Here is a 26,340-nt window from a genome sequence, read left to right as displayed (position 1 = left end):
GGAATGTATTGTTAACTATCTGCTTTGTGGCACAGCCTTTTTAAAGTATTTGAATAAAATTCTATTGTCTCTTAGAAAAAAATATCAAAACATTAATTATCATGTTCAGATGTTGTTTATTTAAATACTGATTTCAACTAATGAATTCTTAACTTTGAAACAAGTTCAGATAAATTAGGAGCTTTTACAACAAAAAGAAATACGATTAATAATTGAGAATTGAGAAATGCATAAAAATAATACTTGGTGGGTTATCCTGCAGCAGAAGGTGGCGGTAATGCACCAAAGTCATGGACGCCAAACCACCGAAGAAGAAGAAGGGCGGAAGCGCAGTCCTTCAGGAGCCTGCTGACGCCTACAACGATCATGGCTACCGCAGTGATGATGGGGACGTGGAGCTGTCCGACCAGAGGAGTTTTTAACCCGTGGACATTTCTTATTATCGTTCTGCTCAGCAGCGTAAATGCGGTTGTTGCTGCACCAGAGCCTGGGCTTTGGAAAGTCTCTATTGTAAATGTGAGTATGTGAGTGGAACCGGCTAGCTAACGTTAGCTACATTAGCCTTGTTATGCTCGCTATCAGCTGAGTGAGGTGATAGTCGTGTTACCTGCATAAAGTGATCGTGTTATTCACTCTTAACTTGCTGTCCCATAAATATTTAGATACAATGTTTTACTGAAGGTCGCAGAATGTAATTTTAGCTTACTGGCTCTTAGCTCCATAGAGAAACGTTGAAGGTGAGCTAACTTAGTAGCTCTTTAAACAGCTATCTAAATACTGTTTGCTAATTAGCCTACAAGAGAGAAACTGCAGACTTTCTTTGATCGTCCTCTTGGTTTTGGTTTGAGGCCACAGGTTCACTTAATATGCTTAATCATCTTTTATTGCCAACCTCAGTGCGGTTGGTTATAAATGATTAAAGTATAATAGTATTGAAAGACTATTAAACCACGATAATGGCTATGATTGACGTCATAACCGTGACTTAATTGTCAGTGAAAAATACAATGTTAAATCTCACATATTCTCACATTTGTGTAATATAATGTAATGGCACTATTTTACACAAAGGTGTAAGGATGGGTGAGTGTTGTCAACACAAAAAAGTGATATTACAAGACAGGACTTAGTGTTTATGTGCTCCATGAGAAGGTAGTTGGCAGTCGAGTCTGTCTTTCATGTGTTTAGTCAGTGGTTCCCAAACTTTTTCTGTCGGGCCCCCCTTTGGCACGTGAAAATATTTTCGGGCTCCCTCTTACTGCTCACTTAACGTATCAACATGTAAAAACACGTATATGTACGACAAAACCACACTGTCATTAGCAATTTTTGCAAACAAATTCCTTTTTTTTTTTGTAGAATTTACCACAACATGTAGCCTAAATAAATTTGAGTTTTAAAAATATGACCATCTGAAGATGAACAATTCCCTTGAAAATAAAAACTGCAATAATTTCAGTGATGACTGTGGGCTTATTTGATGCTACAGATCTTCTTGAGTCCTGAGTGCAGCTCTGAGACTGCCAATGTCTGTTCATTTTCATTACCAAGCTTTGATTTGTTTTTTTTTGTCTTAATTGAGGTAACAGCCAAAAACAGACTTTCACTTTCGGAACCACTGTGTTTAGTGAAGTGCCTCCTTACAATTCTACATGACATTACAATTAGCACATCCTTTTGCTAAGGATGGCATACACAAGACCCCTCCTTTCTGCTCTGGTGACAGCAAAGTTGTGAAAATCATACCAAAACAGTATGTCAAAAACAAGGCAACAGTAGGTAACATTTCCCCCACCACATATGCTACCACAAGCCTATTTATCTCAGCTTCTGTGGTTACCTGCTGCTGCTGTTGAAAGTCAAGCTTTGGCTGCTTGGTAGGTGTTTGCATCATGCAGTTATCTTGAGCTTTACTTGGGCTCCGGTGAAGTGTCAGGAGTAGGCACTGTGCCAGTGTTGTGAAGAAGGAGCTGAGCTGGAAGGCAAAGTTTTTGATGTACCAGTCAATCTAAATCCCAATCCTCACCTATGGTCATGAGCTTTTGCTAATCACCGAAAGCATTAGATAGTGGATATAAGCAGTTGAAATGAGTTTTCTCTGGAGGATGGCTGGGCTCAGCCTTAGAGATGAGCTGAGGAGCTCGGACATCCGGAGAGAGCTAAGAGTAGAGCCGCTGCTCCTTCACATCAAGAGGAGATGATTAAGGTGGTTGGGGCATGTTATCTTTAAATAAATCTAACTTTAAATTCCACTTTATTATAATCATGCATCCTCTGCTGTCACAGTGAAACTCTGTTTAGCTCTTTTGTATGTGAAAATCAGTCAAAGCTGTGCACTTCTTTGTAATCAATCGCTTTTTCATGTCATCTAGTATTGTTTCTAAGAATGTCAGGCACCTGAGAAAGTCAATAATGCATTTCCCTGATGGCAGTTAAAATCAAGTCACTAGTGTGTAATCTGTGAACGTTTTTAACTTGTTGGACAGATGTACAGTACTGTCATAGTTCTAGGTATCTGTGGTGAGCATTGTTGGTTTTAAAGCCATTTATTCTGATGATAATTGTTCTAATTCAGTCTTGAAGAGGCCTGGCGGTGCGTCTTTAGAAAGTAGTTACATGCTGACAAAATATACCATGGTTCCATTAAGGATGCAAAAATACAGCAGGCCCACATTTCAATATATACCCCCCATTTTTGGTGCTAGTGTTCGGTCCGGTACTGATGGCCTTGGCTGTCAGGTGTTTTCTTTGTATTTCATTCTTAGGTGTTTTAGGTGAATTTTACAAGAGCAGCAAGGGGTTAGGGAAACATTCCACAGATTTTATGCCCAGAATGCACGTGTTTGTAAGTTTATGTGTGTCGGTGGCTAGATCTTCGGCTTTTAGAAAACTGTTTAATGAGAGCCTGAATGGATAAGTCAGACTGTGGGATAGCGTTATGAACATTAAAATGCTGATCGCTGTCTCTCATCTGTGTCACAAATGTAGACACAAGGAGGGAGAAAGGGGACAGACTGTTTTAAAAAGAAAAAAGAACCCCAAATGAACAAAAAAAACATAATTCGTGGGAATTCAACCACGGATGCCAAACTCAATGCTTCAGTATTGAGAACTGTTTTGTTCCCCTGCCTTTTCAATACAGCCAGCAAAGTTACTTTCTTTGCTATGTTTAATTCTGTATCGTTTGTCTTCTATGTTTGTTTTATCTTGTGGCTAAACCGCCACCCCTTGTAAAATGAGCTCTGCATAAATTGTTTGCAGTAATTGAAACTGTGGCTGTAACAACTGTCTAATACATCCAAACTACACGACCTTTATTGTTAGCGTCATCATGCTAAATACACAGGCCTACTAAAGCTCTGAGGACAGTGATGTAGCACAGACACGTGCTGGCTGTGCAAACATCCATATTCAGACATCTTTATTTATCCTGCAGGGCTAATTTAATTTACAGCTGACCAAGTTACATAATAGAACAAAACCAAACAGACAGACAAGCACAGCCAACAGCAGCATTTAAACAAAGCAGCCAGTAAAAACAGATCAGCTGTGAGGACCTAGCTTAGGAGAGATTGAAAACTCAGCTCTAAGTGAATGAATTAAAAAAATGCACATGTAGATAAATAAATAAATAATGCATGAAAAAATCAGCAGACAAGAGGCTGTCTGACTGTTCCTTTGGCTTTTTGAACCAAATGATCCTTTTAAATGGAGCTGAAGTCGGTCAGCTCCCATGATCTTAGAGCAGAATTTACAGGGGATGTATGATTTTGGATTTTGTTGATATCAGATATGCTGTATAAGCTATTACTGTGAACAATTTTTGCTTTTCTTTTTCTGATGAAAGAATACATTCTCATGTACTAGAAGTGGCCTTTTTATTCTTTCTGTGACGGTGTGTTTGTTTCATAAAAAGACTCAAGAAAACAAAAACTATATTTAATTATACAATGAATGTTAGAGAATGAAAACTAGAAGTGATTTTGTTTTTTGATTACATACACTTTATGTACCATGTATTTTTAACAGTAAAACCAAGCTTTATCTCTCTAAATGAGGGGTACAAACAGCACTGCCACAACATGCTGACAGACTCTGTAGAGCACTAAATGATAATGTGACCCTTTATATGGCACTTCTATTTAAAAATCAAAGTTAATTCTAACTATGCTGATATGTAATACTGATATATAGCAGCAGTAAATATTGGCAGAAATGTTCATATTATTATTCAATTATGCAGATAAAATGCCGTGGATATTGTGCATCTTTAGTTGAAATTCCAGTTTAGACCAAAGAATTGTTACTAGATCAGTTGCAATTGCTTTTAACAGTCTGCAATATTCATAGAGCCTGCATTTCAAACTGCTGCAAATGGGCAGACAGTGTTCCTTTTCCATAGCAACAAATCTCAAAGTCACTTATGGGATGCACATGGTTAGCTGGCTAAATGGTTGAATTCAGATATCAAATTAGCTGGCACAAGATTTACAAGTCAGTTAAACTGGTTCTCTATCATTTCTTGTAAACACTGGGCCTGAAATCCCTGTCAAATGTCCTTTGAAAACTGTAATACAGCCTCCCACCACTAGTAGCTGCTGTAGCTTCAGTTAATGACCTCTGCCTTATTGCCAGAGCTTTACCCTGTCTCTTTGCCGGGCGTAAATATGAGAAGCTTTGCGTTTAGTGTGCCACTGTGTTGTAGTATGGCACTGTGTTGAACTAAAATGGATATGTTGTATGGTGTTGAGGCTTCTACTTACACAAAACTACTCAACCATAATGATGGGTAACCACATTCAGCACAATATTAATCTTCAAAGAGGAACAAAGGCAAGCAGAGCTAGCAGCTAACTTTAGCCATGCTCTACTCACTTTACCAGCCTGTACCCACATACACAATGACCCTGTGATGAATTTGACTGTTGTCTGACGTCCGTTGTCTGACACATATAACAGTAAAATGCTTTGCTTGGTCAGTCTTGTTATAACTGAGATATCTGCTGAAAATAAAACAATAAAAAATATCTACTACAGCCAACAGGAAGTTTTCCTGCAGTTTGTTTCTCAGTCGATGCTCCAGGTCTGCTGTTGGTATTCATACAGGCAGCTAATCCAAATAAATTCAGGGAATTTGTTGTCACTTTTTTGTAAAGTGGGAGTAGGACTCTATCCTGTCAACATAAGCAGTATTTTAGATGTATAGAATTCTAGATAAAGTGATAAGGAATAAGGTATACACAGAATTTGCATAAAGTTTAGGATGTGATGTGGGTTTATTTCTGTAGAAATATCATGTGCATTTCAAAAAATTCAAAATACCTGGGCAATTCTTTTGTTAAGGTGCACTTCTCAGACTTCATCAGAGAACAATGAGAAAACTCTGATCAATAATTTAAGCACTGAAAAGTTTCACATTCCCTCTGTCTATCTGGTTGCAGTATTAGGTGAGCAGAAAGGCAATGCCACGGACTGATAGAGCTCACTCAGGCATCCAAGTACTTTTTTTTTTTAGTGATAAAGTTTGTCTTTTATGAGATAACCAAAGTCTGTTGGCTGAAGCTGCAGCTCGATGAAGGGAGAAATTGTAAAATATAAACAACAGTTATTCAGCTGATGTGGTTAATGAGCTACAGGGAGTTATTTGTTTTTCTCTGTTTGTTGTAATTTGTGTTGGAGCCTCATGAATGTTCTAAAGATAGAAATGTATACACCTTCTGTGTGTCTTAATATGTGACTGTACTATAAAAATCCTAACCTTTAAAGGAAATAAGCTGCTTGAAATAAGGCAGATTAGGTCTCTTTCCCCTCTTAAATTAAACAAAAAGGCAACACTTGATCCTGTTTGAACCCAGAAGATTGAAATGTTTGAGGTTGGCATGCTTAAATGATTATCAGATCAAATCAAAGTAACAATATATTGATTTCTAAGAAATAATCCTAAATTACCCTCTCCTCTTTCTTCTTCTTTTTTTTTTTTTTTGTTTTTGTTTTTCTGCAGACCTCAAGGCCGCTACTTTTAAGAAAATCAATGTATAATAACACCGACATTCAGTTGAAAGGTAAGACATGTAAACTGGAAAATGTGACAAAATTTCCAACCTTTATTTCCTGTTTTTTTTTTTAATTTAACATCTGTTGTTTCTTCTTCTCTCAGTTGTGTCTTTCGGCTGCCCAGAGGAGGTGACCTTCACTGTTCACTGGCTTTTAAAATACTACCCCTGTCACAATGAATTCAATAATATTGACGTAAGTACAGATGCTTATTTTTTGAATATTTGACAAAACTGATTGCAGGACAACCCACTCTTCATGATTTACTCTGGAAAGACTTTTTGAAGCTCAATCTTGTTTTAAAGAAAGCATTTCTGTATGGCAGTAATACAAACACAGTGAATACAAATAAGATTATTTTTTAAAACCATGGTATGTACAGTCGTGTTTTCGATATCTTTTAGATTCCCCACAGACTGATAGCATACCTGTGGGTCATGACTCCACCTTAGTTGTAGGATAACTTGACCTACTTCTCTGTCACTTTGGCTAAATCCCAAACTCCACTCTTGGACTCACAGACTTTCAGGCTTACTTTTTTCAATGTTGTTATGTTGCAGCCTGATGCTACAATAAAAATATAATTTTTATCCTCATTAGTCTACACTCAATATCCCATAAAGACAAAGTAAAAAGCTCAGGTTCCTTCCATTTCTCTGGATCTTTGCTGAGATGTTTCTACACCTTGATCAGAGTCCATCTGTAGTAAAGTAAACGGATTAGATATGATTAAGAAAGGCACACACCTCTCTGTAGAAGGCCACACAGCTGACTATGCATATCAGATCAGAAAGGAACTGCCTGCAGTGCAGAGCTCAGAGACAGGACTGTTGACAGGCACAGATCTGGGGAAGGCAACAAAAACATTTCTGTTGCACTGAAGGTTCCCAAGAGGACGGTGGCCTCCATAATTCTCAGTTGGAGAAATTTTAAGTGTACTTTTCATCATTAGTGGTGCCATTGTAGCTCTGTGACCTACTGACTTCCCAATGACTTTTTGCCTTTGCCACAGGATGAGATGTAATGTTGATACAGTGATTTTGAAGTTGACCAGATGCTTTGCACATTTTTTCCGGCTGTTTGGATTGATCTTCTCCATGTGGATTGATGCAGTTTGGCAATGGCCAGCGCTGACAGTAGAATTAGCAAAAAGCGTCGGGAACATGTGGGAGACAGACCGGCGTATGCACAGTGGAACTGCTCTGTTTGAATAGATTGTGGCGCAGCTGTCATTTCTGGAAACTGGAAGTTACTATCTTTGTTGAGCACTCCTTGCAAATCAGCAGCCATGACATGACACAGCATAATGGTGACAGCTGATTCAACGCCTTCTTGTCCTAAAATTTCTGAACTCTAAGAGCATTTACCCTCAAGGTGGTAAATAAAAGTGTTGGATTTACTGCTGCAGATGCCTCACTAAAGTCAGGCAGCACAGGGGAGACTTGGGAGACCTGAGGCTAACTTCGAGGCTAACGCTGTTATTCTAACCTGTCAGTGGAGACTAAGATCAGGCCTTTGTACCCAACAATCACCATGCTTATATTATTTAACCAGCTTAATCTCCCTCAGATCAAAAGATCTCTTTTTCAAGAGAGACCTGACCAATAATGGCAGCACTGCACCATTTCAAAAATCAAACACACTCAAACTCACACCCTGTGCCCCCCCCCAGGCAGTGAGTAGCAGCTGGCCTCAGTCATGTGCAGCTCAATCACATAACAGTTAGGCACCTCCATCAATGTTGTGAATGTTTACTGGCATTTAAAAGTATAGACCCCAAATTTAACGTGACATTAAAGTTGGTCTTATACTCATGCCAATACAATAATATTCAGTCATGAGTTGGTGCTGAATTGTGAATTATTTGTAGGAGATGTATGACAGAACACCTCTGAGCCGGGGAGAGAGTCTAGATCCGAATCCCCTCGGACCAGGAGAAGTCATTGAACACAAACACACTCCAATAATGTGCAACAGTGGACTGCGCTCATTTCCAATGCTCAAAGTAAGTTTGTTCTTTTACTCTTCTCAGCATAGACACACTTTGTGCTTTTACATCTTAAATTTATCAAATCTCACCATCTGCTAACCTTCTGTGTTTTCAGAAAGCCAAGGCAAACCCTCATCCAGTCGGTTCAAATGTTCCAGGTCAAGTTGGGGTAAGAAAATATAAATGCATTTTTATTTAACAACAGCATTACTAAATAAATATAACTGGGAAGAATTCACCATTTTAACAAGGAAGCCAGTTTTCTGAGTTCATGCAAAGCTAATGTGTCAGTTTTACATTGTGCTGTTCTCTTAATGATTACTAGACAAATTTAAATCCCTTATTCCAGTTTTTCCTTTGCTATTGGCACTAAGTGGATATTTTGGTTAAGGTTGTTGAAAAATTAGAGGAAAATAAGTGTAAACTTTATTTTCTTTTTTCGGATATCATATTACAAATAAAATATTATTTAACTAAAATATTACTGTGATTTCAATATGCTACCATTTCATACAGATGCCTTAAGCAGAAGAACAACCATACTTTAAAATTTCATCAATAATGACTACATTTTTGTCGTTTTCTCAAGATATCTCCAGAAAAAAATGCTGTTTTTTTTAGATAGTTAATTGATTTCCTGAAATTTAACAAAAATGACTCCCCATCATCATCAGAACACCAGTGTTATCTGAGATGAGAAGATGAATAAGTCAAGATTAAGAAAAACAACCAGATTTTTCGTCATCACCACAGGAAACAGAGTAAAACGAAATAGATGGGCTTACACTATATGGACAGAAGTATTTGGCCACCTGACCATTACACCAACAGGGACTTTAATGACATTGTATTCATTTACATGTACTTTAATATGGAGCTGGCCCCGCCTTTGCAGCTTCAACAGCCTCCACTCTTCTTAGAAGGCTTTCCACAAACCCTGAACAACAGCCCCATACATTTATCCCTCAATGCAGTCAGGCAGGTCAATTCTCCCAGCATCCACCAAACTCAGACTCGCTCATCTGACTGCCAAACAGAGAAGTGTGAGTCATCACTCCACAGAACACGTTTCCACCTCCCCACAGTCCAGTGTTAGGGTGCTGTACACCACTCCATCCGACACTTGGCATTGGACTTGGTGATGTAAGGTTTGCATGCTCCTTAGCCATGGAAACTCATTTCATGAAGCTCCTCCCGCACAATTTTACTGCTTACATAAATGCCAGTGGAAGTTCTGAACTCTGTAGAAAGAGTGTTGGTGACTTTAAGCACCATGCACCTCAGCAGTCATTGACCGCACGTCTTCTGCCTAAGCTGAGTTGCTGTAGTTCCTAAACGCTTCCACTTTCTAATAATATCACTTAGTTGACTGCAGAGTATACAGCCGGGATTAAATTTCACAAACCGTCTTTTTGCAAAGGTGGCATCCATCACAGTACCATATTTGGAAGTCATTGAGCCCTTCAGGACGACCAATTTTTTTAATCACAAATGTTTGCAAATGGAGACTGCATGGCTGGGTGTTTGATTTTATCCACTTGTGGCAACAGGTCTGACTGAAACACCTAAATTCATTAATTTACTGATGTGGCCAAATACTTTTGAGAGGTCCTGTAATTCTAGCATCTGAACAGCTGATCCACATAAAAGAAATCTCAATGAGCTTCAAGCCATCCATGTGAAGGTTAAAAAAATGTACTTCGTATCAGTGAAACATTTATTTTCAGTTTAATCAGCTTAAGCAAATTATCTTTACTGTTTACTTTTGACTAATTGGGTTTGGCACAGTTTTATTTAATACACATTTCCTACAAATTAATAAAATAAAAGTACCTTTTTTTTTCATTTTTCTCAAGCAACATAAAAAAAACATTTACGGTAGATTTATTTGCCATTCTAAAGGATTTCAAATGCATTTCATTAAAACATCCTGGCTATTGTTCTCCAGAATGAGCTCGACTCAAAGTCGATCACTGAGGAGTACAGTGACAGCAGTGGGAAGAACGGCAGTATAAATATCAAAGACAACGTCATCACCACCACGTGGAAGGATGGGCCGTACCTGCTGGTAGTGAAGATTGTATCGAGTAAACCAGATTCAAACTGGAACTTAACAGGTGAGTTTGTTAAAGATGTGTATAATAATGACGACTTCGTGAGCTATGAATTAACCATGTGAGGGGGTTTAAGGGTTTGTTAAATGATTTTTGTTTTCACTTTGCATGAATTCATTAAAACGTCAGCTAATCAGGAGCTGGTTTATACTGTTTGTCTAATATCCACCTTTTTTTCTTGCAGTTAATGTGGTGATGAAAGGCAGCCATGGCTACATTTCTATCACAGAGTGGCCTCTCATGATTGTAAGTTAATGACTTGATAATAATCTATGACTTTTAGTGTATTCTTTAACAATAACTTACCACTTTTAAAAAGGTTTTTGTATTCATTACATTTTTCCACGTTGTTTGCATGTTTTAAATGAAATTAAGAAACAAACTATTTGTCCTTAACTTAAAGCAACAGTTCACCTACAACACAATAGAACAAAAACTCCATCTCAGCTCTGACTATCCTTTCATTACTTCTACAGCAACACCTGCTTCAATTAAAAAAAACCTTGTTGGTTTTACTGTTAAACTGTCTTGGATTATAACAGAACCAAAAACTACTGCCCTTAAAACAACTGAGAAGGAACCCTAAACAGGACAAGATATTTAGTTTTATGTAACAGCAAATTTTTGCCAAATGTCTCAGTGAATCAATGAATTATTTTGTTGGCTAGCTTTGTTTCCTCTACCCTAAGGTTGTCATAGTTTTTCTTCTTTAATACTCACCAGCACAGAAATGTTGACACTGAAATGAAGACAGTGAGGATATTTTGCTATGTTCTAAATAGGATTGTATGAGGTACTTGGAAAGCACAGCCATAAACTTAGTTGGATGACAAATGTCCATTAAGCTCTTCTAGTTGGAGTCGGTTTATCCAGTTTATCTGGATATCTTTATTGAGTACCTCTGAACAGAAATGTCCCTAAGAGGTGTTGACAAGACTTGTGACAGTAATCACACTTCATGTTTTGGGCATAAGCTCCCAGATTTCACATCTTCACCAGGTAACTTGCTCTCCAGTTGTTAGTGAAGTTTCTCTCCTCTGTCTCTCAGCCTGCTCAGTCTCCATCTGTAGAAGTTGTTCCTCCATGTACTCCTGTTTATAAAACTATCCCTTCATACTGAAAGTAAATAGCATGCCGTTGTCTCCTGAGTCTAAATTGTTCATTTTGAATTTGTCGTTGATGATTTGTCAAAGCCTGCATGCCCAAACAACTCATCAGTGATGAACAAATGAACAAATTTCAGTCTTTAAAAACATTTGAAAGTGTGAGAAATGATGATGGACAAAGAAAAGCTGATGTAGGTCAGTTGGTTCAGCCTAACACTCCACCAACTTATTTGTTCATAGGGCCAATATTTACAGCTGATTTAGGCAGATTTTATAGCCAGAATATCAGCAGAAAATTTCATATCTGCCAATACCAATATTAAATTGATAATATGCATCCCTATCAAAAACCAGAAATGATCAAAGATTGAGTTAACTAGAACCATATCAAAGTTTAAAGTTCTAGTATCATCCCTACTCCACCTAATGAAGAACAGCAGCTCTGACACATCTGAATTGACTTGTCCCTCTCTCTCTGTTTGTAGTTCTACATGGTGATGTGCATTGTGTACATCCTGTACGCCCTGCTCTGGTTCCTGTGGGCAGCCTGTTACTGGAAGGACCTGCTAAGGATCCAGTTCTGGATCGCTGGGGTCATTTTCCTCGGGATGGTCGAGAAGGCCGTCTTCTGCGCGGAATACGAAAACACAAATGCCGTCGGCTCAGCTTGTAAGTTTACAGAGATATTTTGGTGAATTTTTTGCCTGAGAAAGCTTGATATTTTGTTTTTGTTTGCATGTTACTCTCACTATTGCTCATTTTAGCTCCAGGCTTGTTGATTTTTGCGGAGCTGGTCTCTGCCCTGAAGAGGACTCTGGCTCGATTGCTTGTCATCATCGTCAGCCTCGGATATGGCATTGTCAAGTATGTCAACACAAATCTTTACACACAGCTACTTTATTAGTTGATGATTATATAAAGATAATCATCCACAAGGTTTTAAAATCTTTTGCTTTGATTTCAGGCCTCGTCTTGGGACAGTTATGCACAGAGTTGTAGGTCTCGGCATCCTCTACTTTGGCTTTGCAAGCATTGAAGGTGTCCTGAGGATAACTGGGGTGAGTTTGTGAGTTTTACTCTTCACTTGTAGTTTCTAGAGAAACCAGAAGTTTCTCTAGCATCTTTAATCTGATTTACAAAACAAAAAGCCTGCATGCTGTTTATTAACAACATTTTGAATCAGAGGAAAGTAAACAAATCCATTTGTCTCAGCTCAGTAGAGCTGGTTGTTTGGCTCCAAAACAGCTCTTCATTTGGTAACAGTTTGGCTTTTTAAATGTGGATAAAATAACAAAAAAATGGAGGAAAGAAAACTAGCACTCAAACAGGAGCTACCTACAGTGGCTCACATAAAAGAGCTGTTTCATATAACAGGCTCGTTCTTGAATGTCACATCACTTGACCACTTACCCCTCAAAGTCTGGTTGATAATATATCACTGTACTATCAACCAACCTTAGCTGATTCTACGCTACTATTGATTATTGATGTTAATATCAGGTCCGTTTACATCCTGCACATCAGGTAGCTGTATACCCTGAGCTCTCTCATGCGCCCTCTAGTGGTGTCCTCAAGTAATATGCATCACTTACTGGTAGCATACAGGCAGGGATATAAACAAGAACACTCATGCTGCAGCAATTATATCTCTGACCTGAGACTTTACTTCTTACAACAAAGCCATGCATGTTGTAGTACCGTGTGATGACATATGCACAATCACGCTTTAGAGTTGTGAGTGCATACTTAAGTGTTTGGATGCACCATGTGTAGGGCTTTCTTACATTTTTAACAATTTTTTATGTCAAACAATCTAATCTGCTAGATTTTCAGGGTTTTCATTTGACCTGTGAAGCTGTGAAAAAAGGCTCATTTCAAAATATGACTGAATTGTGGTTCTCACTTAATCCACAAACAGATTCCTTGGTCCACTGTGGTTTAGGGTCTCTTATTTGTGACCTGTGAACACCAAATTCAGTAAGATAGTTAATGATTGTTAAAACAAAAGCTTGTTATGTGTATTACTGCTTTGTGCTTTGTTGCCAGATTGTATTTTATGTCACTGATATCACACTTTGTGTATTTTTCTTGATATTTTTTGGGCCAAAATGAAGGGTCGAGACAATGGCCCCGTTCTCATTACAGCGATTGTTCTGGCTGTGTTTGACTCCTGTGCCATCTGGTTCATATCCTTCCTGTTTTTACCTCATCAGCAACAATTTTCAACATATTTTACAGCCTCATGTAAAAGTAAAGTCATGGCATTTATCTAATAATTAGTGCTTATAGATTTTCAATGTTCTTGCTTAATAAGTTGGAGGACTTTTCTTCTTTGCACCTTGGTGAATGGTTCTGTAATTTACTGCCCATGCTGCTTTTTGATCTCCCGTCCTATCTGTGATTTTTTTCCTCGTTCCTCTCCTTTCCTCGGATCCTCGGCTCCTGCTCTGTCCTCCCTTCTAGGCGAAAGACTCTGACTTGGCCCTGTTGGCCAACATTCCCCTGGCTCTGCTTGACTCCTCTCTCTGCTGGTGGATATCCTTTTGTGCATCTCCAACCTTTCCCTGTGTGGTTCCCCTCTGCTCCTCGCCTGCTGCACATGAGCCCAAATTAGGCCAGGGGAGGTTTAACCAGACTGTTGGGTTCTTATCTAGACCATTTAATGTAAAAGAACACTTACATCACATGTTTCCAAAGTGTCACGCTGCTCTTTTTATAAGATGCAATCTTTCATTAATCATTCATCCACAGCTCCTTTTGTTTTAGTTGATGGTTTGATTGCTCTAAAAAAATCCATCCTCACTGCTTAAAATCTTCCACAATCACTGACATGTTGCTTTGCTGCCATTATTGTCAGCCGTGCTCTGAATTTGCAGTAACATTAGATTTGCATTTCTTTCTATTCATTTGTTTTAAAGTCAAAGCTTTAAATGTGCCACCTGACTAATATTCAACTTTGCATGCACAACTAACACACTCAAAGAGATGCTCCTTTATTTTTTCCTTCTATTTTAATCAAGTTTTTGCTGTCTTTGTGGTTTAACAGGATGATTGCTAATGAAATAATTGTTATAACACCTGTACTTGTCAAAGCACTAACTCTCAAAAAGATTTTGTGTCCGGGTTTTCATATTGACATGTCCTGCACAAATTAGCTAATATACAATGCATGTTTATATTTCTGATTAACCTATCTCAGGGCTGCATGATATGAGGAAAAATGTTTTGTTTCATACAGCTGCTTGATTAATCACAATCATTGTTATTGCAATATAAGTATTCACTATAAACATATGGCTGAAGTCTAAAGTTATTGCACTAAGAAAAATGTATGTAAGATATACCTCCGCACTCCAGTTTATATGAATTTTTAGTTGTTTGGTGGAGATTTTGCCATGTTTTAAAACAATTTTGATTAAGTTAGAGACAAGCTATGTCTCACCTTTGGTTTATAAGATGACTAACAATAATAATGCATTAGTCACTTGCAATTAACTGTTATAAAACAAGCCTTTTGGATTAATTTTGGATTCAGGACATGTTGCAAACACAGATGTTGTGTAAAACACAATCTTGGAACCCATCGTCAGATATCTTCCATCGTCTTCATACACAGTTTATACTTTTGACCTTTGGAAGTAAGGGGGAGTTTATCTGTTCTGGTGAAGCCAGTACAAGGCAAGATTTTATTTCCTGCAATGTAAAGGTTGCCATTATGCACGATATTATTGCCGTATGTGTACCGGCAGATATTAACTTAAAAATTGAATATGGGCATCGGCAGATAAGAACATTTCTGCTGATAATTCCAGTTAGCCAATCAACTGCAGTATAAATCACATTTTGGCCTTCTTAAATATTGATAAAATGTACAAATGTACCATCAGGTTTAGGTGGTTGTGAGCCCTGAACGTTTTCAATAAAGCCCCAAACATAAAACAACTACCAGACTGTCTACTTCACCGCTACTCTCTAAGTAGGTCTCTCTGACTCAGTCTCTCAGGAGATACTTTTTTTTTATTTATTTATTTTTTAATACAATAATAAGGTGTATTTATTTATATCGGTATCTGCTAAGATGAGTCTAGAAATATCAGCATTTTGGATATCAGCAAAAATCTAATATTATGCATTCCTAGTTATTTCTCATTTAATCCAGTAAGTCTTATTAAATAGACTGCATGTAAATTCAGTGGTTATACTCAGTGGAATCAGCCTGTAAAGAATCTAATTTCAATTTGATTTTCTCACAATTAAGCTGAATCAAGTTTGCTGAAATAAAATCATGATGTTTCATATTTGTAACAGTTAAAAAGTTGAGCTTTTTCAGATCAGTCCTCAAAGGCAGATGGGGAACATTTTTAAATGCCATGTTTTTTTGGTGTTTGGTTATTTTTATAAACCCTAGCACTATTAAATTCAAAAATGATTGCAGCCTATTATGACTCTGTGACTGAGATTAGATTAATTGTGCAGCACTGTTTAAATAAAGTTACACTAACATAAATCATAAGAATGCTGTTGATGGCAGTGCAAACAAAGATCTGGTTACTGTAGTCACCATGGAAAATTTTATCAGGATGCACCAGATCCTGCCGATAAGTAATGGGCCAATACAACTTAGACTAAAAATAGACTACAAACGGAAATGATGCAAAACCATGACAAAGAAAAGTGAAAGAAACAGTGATTTAAAGCTAATATGTACCATTTTATTTGTTTGTTTTACAGCTTTATTTTGTTTTTACAGTATTCAACAATATTGATGACATCTTTCTCGTATTGGGCTAGGTTAATGTAACAATTACGATGTTCTTTATTGAAAGGTTTTTGAGTTAGATAAACAAAATTTACACGTATTTATTTGTTTTAACCCACAATTGTGTTTGCTGTATGTGCTTCCTGAATCCAAAATCAATCCTGAAAATATTTCCTGTTCACATAAAGTATTTTTTCAGACTCATTAGAACATAGTTAGATTTTGTCTTGTGTTTATTGGAAATTTTCCACAGTTTTTCACAGTAATGATGACACTGTGATTGTTTGTGCAGCTCAGCTGAGTCTCCCTTTAAATGCCTGGGATGTAGACAATAGAGACGGCATTTACTTATGGTAAATATTAGAGTGATCGGAGCAAGACTCACTTTTCTCTTTGTTTTAAAATCTTGCACTTTGTGCTCTTGGGTTGTCATAATACAAGATTTTTAAACTTCGATGCTATACTCGTAAATTCATATTTATGCCTGTTTCAGTACCAGGACAACAAAAACTGAAGTCCTAGACACCCAGTTTAATTGCATTTCCGTTTTTAAATATTACAGGCAAACTACTACACACTATCTATTTTGCACTAAAAGAAATGGTGTCAGTGTTTTTTGCAGTTCAGACAACATATCTAGGAGATTTCATGCATCTTATAAAAATCACCTCTCTACAATTTCCATGTTTTAACTTTTGTACTTTTGAATACTATTTATCATTAGAATAATGAATGCAGTATCATTTTATAATACATGGTATCAAAAAGGATTGAATTCTCAAATATTCTGACAACCTTACGTGCACAGACTCTGCTTAAGATACAAGATATATCACAGGTTATTCTGTTTCTGACATCCACCATCTTCATTTCACATTTTCACATTCAGTCTGGTGATGTGAAGAAACAAGCTTTTATTTTTTCTATGTCTATGATAAGTTTGTTTTCTAGTCTTGACATGTTTTCCTTGACTGCCACTAACATCTTTGTAAGCCTGGCACAAACCATCAAGACCCTGAAGCTGAGGAGAAACCCTGTCAAGCTGTCTCTCTACAGACACTTCACAAACACGCTCATATTCGCAGTCATTGGTAAGTGAAACAACAGCAATAACTACACTTCATCCCATTTGTGTGCAATGTTTTGCCTGAAAACTGAAGCATCTTTTTCTTCTTTTCTTCCTCAGCTTCTGTCATTTTCATGGGTTGGATAGCAAAGAAGTTCAGGCTAGCAGACTGCCAGTCTGTAAGTATTGTCTGGCATATTCGTTGTAAGATTTAGGGTGTACGGTTAATCGATAACTTGACCTGTTTCCTCTATGAAGGACTGGATTGAGCTGTGGGTGGAAGACGCTTTCTGGAGGTTCTTGTTCTCTGTCATCCTGTTAGTGATAATGTTTTTATGGAGACCATCTGCAAACAACCAAAGGTACGCACAGCATCAAGACTTTTTAACACTGCTTAATTGACTTTACTTTCCCTGTTGTTTAATTATCTATTTTTATTGTGCACAGGTATGCATTTACACCTCTCATTGATGACTCTGATGATGAGGAGATTGAGGAGTTCACTGCCAATGCAAACCTTGGTACGGGAACAATAGAGCCTCAAACAGGCAAAACACTGCAGACATTTGCAGCATCTAATCATTTGATCTTGTATGTTTTTCTTTCTTTTATCTACAGCTGATGGCATAAAGTTGAGAGCATCTAAAAATGAGTCAAACGGCACAGTGAAGCCTCCAGAAACGAACGCGGTCAGTAACACTCCTGCACAGTTTGTTTGCACCGGTTCTGTATTCATTTATAACATTCAGAGTTAAAGCAGCTGTACGGGAGTGACATATTTCAGCAGGTGGCAGCATTTACTTTTTTCTCTTTAACTTCTGCAGGATGAAGACTTGAAGTGGGTGGAAGATAACATTCCCAGCTCTCTAACTGATGTGTAAGCATCCATTGAATTCATATTTTTAATAGAGTATATTTATTCAAGGCCTCTGTCATTCTAACAATGTCACCTGTTGGATTTGTTTGTCCCTGCAGAGCTCTCCCAGTCCTCCTGGACTCTGATGAGGTATGGATAACATGACTTCAATAATCTAATATCCATTTAGACAATGCATTAACAGGGATTTATATTTTTTGTGGGATTTAGATATCAAGTTGCATGATCTGAGATATTCTGCTAGTAAACAAAAAGCATGGCAATATAAATAGTACTGTGAAAAAAGTGTTTGCGCCCTCCCTGATTTTTTATTTTTTGGGCATATTTGTCACACTTGAATATTTCACATAACAGATTTGAAATTTAGACAAAAATAACCCGAGAAAATACAAAATGCAGTTTTTGAATGATGATTTCATTTATTATGGGGAAAAAGATATTCAAAACTACCTGGCCATAAGCGAAAAGAACCCCCCCCCCCATTTTAAATCTTGAATGAACTGTGATTTATCAGTTTTTTGGAAAGCCCCATTCAACTTCACTTGCCACACCCAGGCCTTATTACTGTCAGATCTGTTGAATCAATTAATCCCTTGCATAGAACCTGTCTGACCAAGTAAAGTAGGCTAAAAGATCTCAGAAAGTCATGCCTCATCCTGTAATCTAAAGAAAATCAAGAACTGATGAGAAACAAAGTCACTGACATCTGTCACTCTGGAAAGGGCTACAACCACGATGAGAACCTTCCCAGGAAGCCCAGCCTACAAAAATTACTCCAAGAGCTCATCGACGACGTAACAAAAGAGCCCAGAACAACATCCAAAGACATGCAGGCCTTGAGTCAGTTAAGGTTAGAGTTTATGATTCAACACTAAGAGGGAGACTGGGCAAAAATGGCATCCATGGGAGACCAAAAAAAAGAACACAAAGGCTCATCTCACATGACCTTTTGGGAAAATATGCTGTGGACTGATGAGACAAAGTATTAAATGTTTGAAAGGTGTGCGTCCTGTTATATCTGGTGTCAAACTAACACAGTATACCATCAGTCACACATGGTGGTGGTAATATGATGGTCTGGGGCTGCTTTGCTTCTCCAGGACCTGGAGGGAACCATGGATTCTGCTCTCTGCCAAAAGATCATGAAGGAGAATGTCCTTCACTTAAATTATGCAGCAGGTCAATGATCAGAATCACACCAGCAAGTCCACCTCTGAATGCTTACAAATAAAATGAAGGTTTTGGAGTGGTCTAGTCAAAGTCTGGACTTAAATCTGATTGAGATTCTGTGGCATCACCCTAAACAGACTGTTCATGCTGGAAAACCCTTCAATGTGACTGAATTGAAACAACTCTGCAAAGAAGAGTGGGCCAAAATTCCTCCACAGTGATGTGAAAGACTCATTGCCAGTTATCTCAAACACTAGCTTGCAGTTGTTGCCACCAAGTATGGAACGACTAGTTTTTAGGTTTGTGGGGAAATAGTTTTTTTCACATACAGCCAGGTAGGTGTGGATTGATTTTTTTTCCCAAACTGCATTTTTTATTACCTTTGGTCATCTTCGCTTAGTATTAAAGTGTGTTTGAACGAAACATTTAATTGTTTAATATGCAAAAAAAGAATCAAGTATTTTTTCTGTTTATGCAAAGTTTGAATAAAACCTCTAAAAGCATCCTTGAGAGATATTGTGTTCACAAGCAAGGGATGATGAGCATGAGCCCCATTACCTTAAATGCTGACCTGTGACCTCTAAAATTTTATCGGTTTATCCTTGACTGAGAGTGAATATTTATGCAAAGTTTGATGAAAATTCTCAAAAGTATTCTTTAGATTTTCCTTTAACAAGAATGGGTACCCACCAACATAACAGGTTGAATGACCAACATAAAGCAAGCCGCCTGATTAGGAAATGCAAGTTTACATTTAGAAACATGTACTCAAGTATGATTTAAAGGCAAGAGATTGATAAAACAGGGAAAAAAGACGAAATAAAGTAGTGAACAGGAGCATGCTCTGACAGCCAAAATAAAATCTTGAAATTATGGACTAAGTTTAATGTCTATATTTCCATCTAGGAAATTATGACAACCAAGTACGAGATGTCAAAGCTGGAGTGAGCAGAAACCTTTCCAGACATCGGCTGACTTGGAGGGAGATCTCAGCAGCCGTCCTGACTCTGCTGCAGGGTTTCCGGTCAGGTGGTGGTGGTGGTGGTGTGCCATTTAATTCTTCAGGGGACCTTCCTGTCCTGTACTGTTGATACGTCACAGGGTGGAGCGGACTGTAATTTAGCGGGCCTTCTGCTCATTTCCTCATCTTTTCTTCAGAGCCACGGACTCTATGAGAGAAAAACTGACCAACTGTTCCCCTGATCCGATCGGTTTTGAGCCTTTCTTTCCAAAGAGAATGTTTCTTTTTTATTACGTGCTGTATTTATTTCTGTTGTGTTGATTTCTTTATCAGAGAATGAAAAACAGTGGGCCTCATTTATGCATGAACATACACCCAGGAAGTGTCTTGCTGAGTGTATCTATGTCGAATCAACTAGTTCTGATAAGATTCTTATTTATGGTGGGAAATAACTTTAAAGTATTCTTTTTCGTACTTTTTAACCATAAGGATAATTTATCTAAGCTATTTTTGCAGCCAGAATAGAGACGAGAATGCAACTTTTTTAAACATGGGATCTTTCTTTACGTATAAAGTTGTGAAGTCAGTATCAGTATGTTAATCTAACGTGAAGCGTCACAAGTAACCTTTTTTTGTTTCCAGCTTTAAAATCTGAGACAAGGAAATTAAAATATTCCAAGTAGCACATTAGCTCTTATGCACTTTGGCGATCAAAGCTGTGCCTACACGTCGTTCTTGTTTGAGGTTATCGAGACAAAAACGTCTGAATGTGTTGTCCGTGTCTCAGATTGAAGCTACTCGTCATTCTCTGTGTTTGTGTGAGAGGAGCTGAGCACAAACAAGTGATTTTGTACATTTTAGATTGAAATTCAGTTGGCTAAAGTGGTGTACATTTTTTTGGCCTTGTAATGAATCTACTGTATGTGTGTGGGTGGGCGGGTTTATGTCTACTGAAATAAGGAGCAATATTTACTATGTCTGTTCATGTGGAGTTGAATAATTTGAATATTTATTTGGGTTTTAAGTGTACTTATAAGTTGTTGAAGTGTATGTTCACCCATGTTTACTCTTTGAGTGTGTTTACAGTGTGTGCTTCCGTTTTTACATGCATTGGACATTGAAAGTGTCTTAAATGCTTCACATCAGCTGATTTATTTGCATTTTTGCAGATAAAGTCACTGCGTTATTTTCACAGACACCTTAAAAACAAAGTCTTAATGTGTTTATTTTACTCGGAGGATGGCTGGCCTTGTGTTTTTGTCAGTTTAGTTTTGAAAGAAGTGCTGTCTTTATGTGTTGACTTTATGCATCAGCAGGGCTTTTCACCTTGATAGAAAATAAGTCGTGGTTAGCAAAAGCACAAGCTGACCACTTGGGCCCGGTTGTTCAAAAGAAAAGAACAGTCCAGATTTGGTAATCCTGTTTTTTTTTAGATTATTTCTGGGGATTTATTGTGACAGGTAGCCGAAAAAAGACAGGAAATATGGGAAGAGAGAATGGCGCACAATATGTGCCAAGACTGGGTACGAGCCTGAGACCAGTACTGAGGACTGTAGCCTCTGTATTTGGGCACCTGCTCTACCAACTGAGCTAAATAGGCACAGCATAATCCTTTTTTTTCTTCCAAAAATAACCTACTTCTTTTTTAGCCCAGCTTTTCAAAGACAAACTGTACTGGACAAACCTGATCCAGACATGATAGGATTATCAAATCTGGATTACTGATGTTTTAGAGAGGACTAAACATGACAGGGGGCGCCAGAACCCACACAAACTTCGATCCTCAAAGTTTCTGTAATAAAATGTTAAATCTTTATATTACCTCTATTTGTAATTCTAAATCTATCGAAATTATAACTGAAGCATTCCAGCGTTTTAACTTTTTTCTGTTGTTTCTCGAGATCTCCACAAATATAGCTCAAGATCCCAACATGAAAAAAAAAAAAACTTTTTAATCCTAAAATAACCGTAAGGCATGCAAAGTAGTGCTAAATATATTTAAATAAATGTCTGAAATTATCAGCTGCCTGATTAATTATTGAAACAGTTTCCAGGGATGTTTGATTTTATTGTCATATTGGCATTGGCAGATACCAAAAAAAAAAAGTGAATTATCTGTATCAGCAAAAATGCTCATTTCGATTTGGCCATAAAAATCTGCCTATGCCGCCTGTAAATATTGGCCATATGAACAAACAAGTCAGAGGAGTTTTAAAGTCCTTGTACACCAGAGGTGTTTTGTTTCCTGTGCAAATTATTCACACAAAATAACCGTTTATTAGAGCATGTAGCAGATGAATACAAGCTTTCATATCAGCATCATAATTTTGCTATACATAATGTGGGCTAATATCCTTTTTTTTCAAGGTTGCTCAAGGTAATTTTAAGCCCTAGGAGGATCCTAAATCTGACCAATCAGAACGCTGGCTGTTTTCTATGGCAGAAGAGATTTTAGACAGAGAAGGAAAAACGTCCTCCTCTCTCTAGCACTGCATGTTTGTCCCCTATGCTACGTGCACACCTGGAGCTATTTTTCAAACTAACAGGACTTTACTCCAATGACACATTTAACAACACAGTCTCCTGTGACCTCAGGCATGTGGCTAATCACTGCTCAGGGTCAGTCAGCTCCCTGGAATTACTCCCCTGACCAGTTGATCACAAACAGCAAACCTTGGAGTGTGTCCTCAATATTATTATTATTTAACTTACAGCATGAGTGAAAAGTTGGTCCCTCCTCACAGCCAACTTAGCTGAAAAGGGAGCAGATGACAGTGAAGAAGGGCACTGACATCCTACCTGTGCATAAAGGAGCAGAGGAGAGATACTGAAACCTCATTTTATCTTCCACTCTAATGTATCTCAGTTTATCAGAGGATAGTACAAAACACACTGCAGACTTTCGCCTGATGTGCCTTAAAAGGCAAAATTTACCTCAGAATTATTTGCATTGTCATGCCGTTTATTCAAATCATCCTTGATGTGAAAGGTCTTAGGCTGGGAAGTCTTTTTCTTTATTCATAATCATTCCTGTCACTTTAAAGTGTTTTAAAGACTGAAATTTTCCATTTGTTCATCAGCAATCTGTAAATTGTGTTTTTCAGGGACTGAATTTTAAGGTCTAAACTACATATAAATATCTGTATCTGAAAGGCATGTCCGATTTGCTAACTTTTGTAAATATTGGCATATCGGATATTGACAAAAATCCATTATCATTCACCCCTACGATATCTCTGTAATGCAGACTGAATCCACTGACCCTCTCTGCTCAGCTGTTTGAAAGGTTTTCTTTATTTGAATGTATTTATTAGAGTGTCTTGGCCGTAAAAGAACAATCCTGATCTGGTGTAAAAATTCTACTAAGATCCAGCTCATTGTCATCTCTTGTTTTTTTTTTTTTTTTTAACAAACTGACTGAATCAACCTAAAACAAGTACAGAACTTATAGGATTAACTAGTCAGGATTGCCAGTAGATTAAAAGGGGACTAACTATTTCATACTTTGTCTACATGAGGCGCCAACATCAACTAAAACTGAAAAATCCTTAAATATTGGATGCTTAATCACAGAGAGAGGAGGGTGAGTGCCAAGGTTATTATAGTTAACTAAAACTAAAATTCCAAAATCATTTTAGTTGACTGAAATGAAGTAAATAGTAAGCTTTGCCCCAAAAACAAAAACTAACTAAAACTGTATAGTGCGCTTACAAAAGTAACTTAAATTAAATTAGAATAGACTGGTTGAATATGCTTTTTAAAATGTATGACATTCACTCAGGCCTGACATGTATCCATAAAAACTAACACTAAAACTAATAAAAACTCAACTAAAACTAACCATTTTTGCAAAATATAAACTAAACTAACAAACCAACAGTAAAAACCAATTAAAACTAAACTGAAATTGAACACAGAAAGTGAAAACGAAATAAAAATGAAAACTAATTAAAAATCCCAAACTATTATAACCTTGGTGAATGCTACATGGGGTCAAAAGGTCTAAAGGATGTAACCAGGATCAGGTGCTGTTCAGAATGAGGGGACAAGGATTAAATGGCAAACATGAACAAATGACCTACTAGATTCTTAGCAAATGGGGTCCATGATAGTTGGTAGTCAAAACTGATGATCTGAGGCATTCTTGATAAGCATCCTTTATTGAACAGGGATGTCTGTGTTTCGACCCTCAGTCTCTCTGATAAAAAGTCATTAGAGTCATCTGAGTGCTTCAGATTATCAGTTTTGACTGCCGTCCTACCATGGGCTGTATTTGCTCATATTCTTGCTCGTCATTTGTTCATTGAATGGTTAATGCTGATGCTCTTTAATGAAGACCAAATCCTTTTCTTAAATGCCGGCTATCTACATTTGTTGGGATCTTTAGTAATCTTAAGTGGTCAAACTTAAAAGTTTCTTTTTCCTTATTAAAAAACACCAACTGGAGGTTTCTTTTCTCAGAAGTGGCAGTCTCTGGTGTTGCAATATGAAGCTGATGTGGAGGCCACATATAGACCCCACGCTAAAATGTAGATTTTTGCATCGGATAAACGTGTACATCCTGGTTTAAAAGACTGTAATGGTCAGAATGGTTCATGTCTTAATGGGCACACACTTCTCAGAGGATGAATTTTAGTTATTGGTCGTACGTTTTGGTTTAAAGAGGGATATGAGTTAGGAGCGTGGCTGATATGACTATAGGTCAATAAACTGTAGCTTACTGTGAGGAAGCTTTGCTGTACTGCCCCCGCCTCTGATGCTTACTTGCTTCATAAACAAGATCTTTTCAATAAAAACTGAACTTCAAAGTGTATATTTACCAAACACTAACCAATGCCTCTGTTTCATGGATGAATTTAACTAACTTGACATAACAGACTGTTTCCAATGCATGGACATATTTCACATTCATCTCCCATACAAAGTGTTTGGGAATGGCAGGACTTTTTAAAAAAATCTTGGAAGGTGATTGGACGACCATTCTGTCTGTCATATTCATTACGGTCCAATCAGAGCGACAAGACAGAATGAGGTAGTAGGCACGTGCAGCCTAGAGCTGCTGTAGTTTAGGAACATAAGAGCTTGTTTGTGGATAAAACTCACACAGAGGTCAGTTAGAGAAGCGCAAAAACTTCACCAAGAGAAGTTTAAAGTGTGGTTCTTTGCATTTATTTTAGTAGGTAAATTTTCTCCAGTTCTGATAAATCTGCCGCTATATTATAGCTTCATCCAAGTCCAACGCTACTCCTGTGGTAGCCATTGCTATCGGCTTCAAATACAACTAAACCCCACCTGTAGCTAACGCCTCATTTTTAATCAACGCTGATTGGTCAGGTCAGTTTTCAGACCTGGCACGATCCATCTGATTTGCAAGGTTATAATTTTAACATATTAAAAGGGAAAAATATGTTTATGGCCCTGCACTGCAGCATGTTGCCAAAATGCTTTGCTCCTTTTACGCATAACAGCTTTCTCTATCAGTGTGTGAAATTAATCAATAAAATGTCAGCTGTGGTTTACAGTCTAGTTAATGCACATTGTAGAGTGCAGTTTTTTTATTGAAAAGACTCCTCAGTTTGTCCATCACTGCGCAGCCTGCACAGATTCAGAAGGTCCTACCATAAAACCCACCTCAGCTCCACTTCTGTCTCTCTCTACGTTGATTTAAAGTTTGAGACCATGGCAAACAACAGTGACTTGGTCTCAAACTTTATCCAGCCTTTTCCAGGATATAAACAGAGTATGATTACCTTACCTAATCCAATTACATAATCCTTTTATTTGCCTTTGAACAACCTGATGTGAGATTTAATCCTATCCTGTCACTTTAACTATGTTGGATCATTTTTGAACAACTGGGCCCTGGGTTTTTAATGTCTCTGTTCCTTTATTCGTTTGGAAAACCTGGAATAATTGTGCTTATGATGGCACGTAGTCCTGTTATATAAAAGTGCAGACACCTGCAGTGGACCTGGGTTTATTTGTACAGATGGTTTTGGCTCATTCCTGTTATTTGGTAATTCCACAGGTAGAGAAGTGTCAGGATAGTATGACTCTTCTTCCTCTCTGTTTCATGAAGATCTGGGCTTGAACTCTTCTTACCAGCAGCTTTCTTCTCTCAGATAAAATAATAACAAATGGATACAGATGAAAGTTTCTTTCCTGAGCTTTGATTTTCAGTATTAATTTGAAAATAAAAATACATTTAAATACTGCTTGTGGCATCAGCTTGAGTCTGTTTCT

At 37.6% G+C, this 26,340-nt stretch overlaps 1 protein-coding gene across 1 annotated transcript; it reads left to right on the top strand.

Moving 5' to 3' along the window:
* Positions 1-348: 348 nt before the first annotated feature.
* On the top strand, positions 349-26,256 carry tmem87b (transmembrane protein 87B). The gene is made up of 19 exons (XM_041789207.1): positions 349-516; positions 6,002-6,062; positions 6,158-6,249; positions 7,925-8,059; positions 8,160-8,213; positions 9,993-10,161; positions 10,343-10,404; positions 11,750-11,933; positions 12,029-12,128; positions 12,229-12,322; positions 13,728-13,799; positions 17,006-17,114; positions 17,210-17,268; positions 17,348-17,451; positions 17,537-17,610; positions 17,708-17,778; positions 17,914-17,966; positions 18,065-18,095; positions 20,043-26,256. The coding sequence occupies exons 1-19, from the start codon at positions 367-369 to the stop codon at positions 20,082-20,084; spliced, it is 1,716 nt and encodes a 571-aa protein (XP_041645141.1). The 5' UTR covers positions 349-366; the 3' UTR covers positions 20,085-26,256.
* The last annotated feature ends 84 nt before the right edge of the window (positions 26,257-26,340 follow it).

Source organism: Cheilinus undulatus, linkage group 6 (genome assembly GCF_018320785.1).
Source record: "Cheilinus undulatus linkage group 6, ASM1832078v1, whole genome shotgun sequence".
In the NCBI taxonomy this organism is placed as follows: domain Eukaryota; kingdom Metazoa; phylum Chordata; class Actinopteri; order Labriformes; family Labridae; genus Cheilinus; species Cheilinus undulatus.
The sequence above is the reverse complement of the archived record's forward strand: the minus strand, read 5'-3'. Positions and strand labels throughout refer to the sequence as shown.

Coding starts and splice junctions, on each gene's coding strand:
- tmem87b (XM_041789207.1), top strand. CDS start 367: ATGGCTACCGCAGTGATGATGGGGACGTGGAGCTGTCCGACCAGAGGA. Junction 517..6,001: donor GGAAAGTCTCTATTGTAAAT/GTGAGTATGTGA, acceptor GTTTTTCTGCAG/ACCTCAAGGCCGCTACTTTT. Junction 10,162..10,342: donor TTCAAACTGGAACTTAACAG/GTGAGTTTGTTA, acceptor TTTTTCTTGCAG/TTAATGTGGTGATGAAAGGC.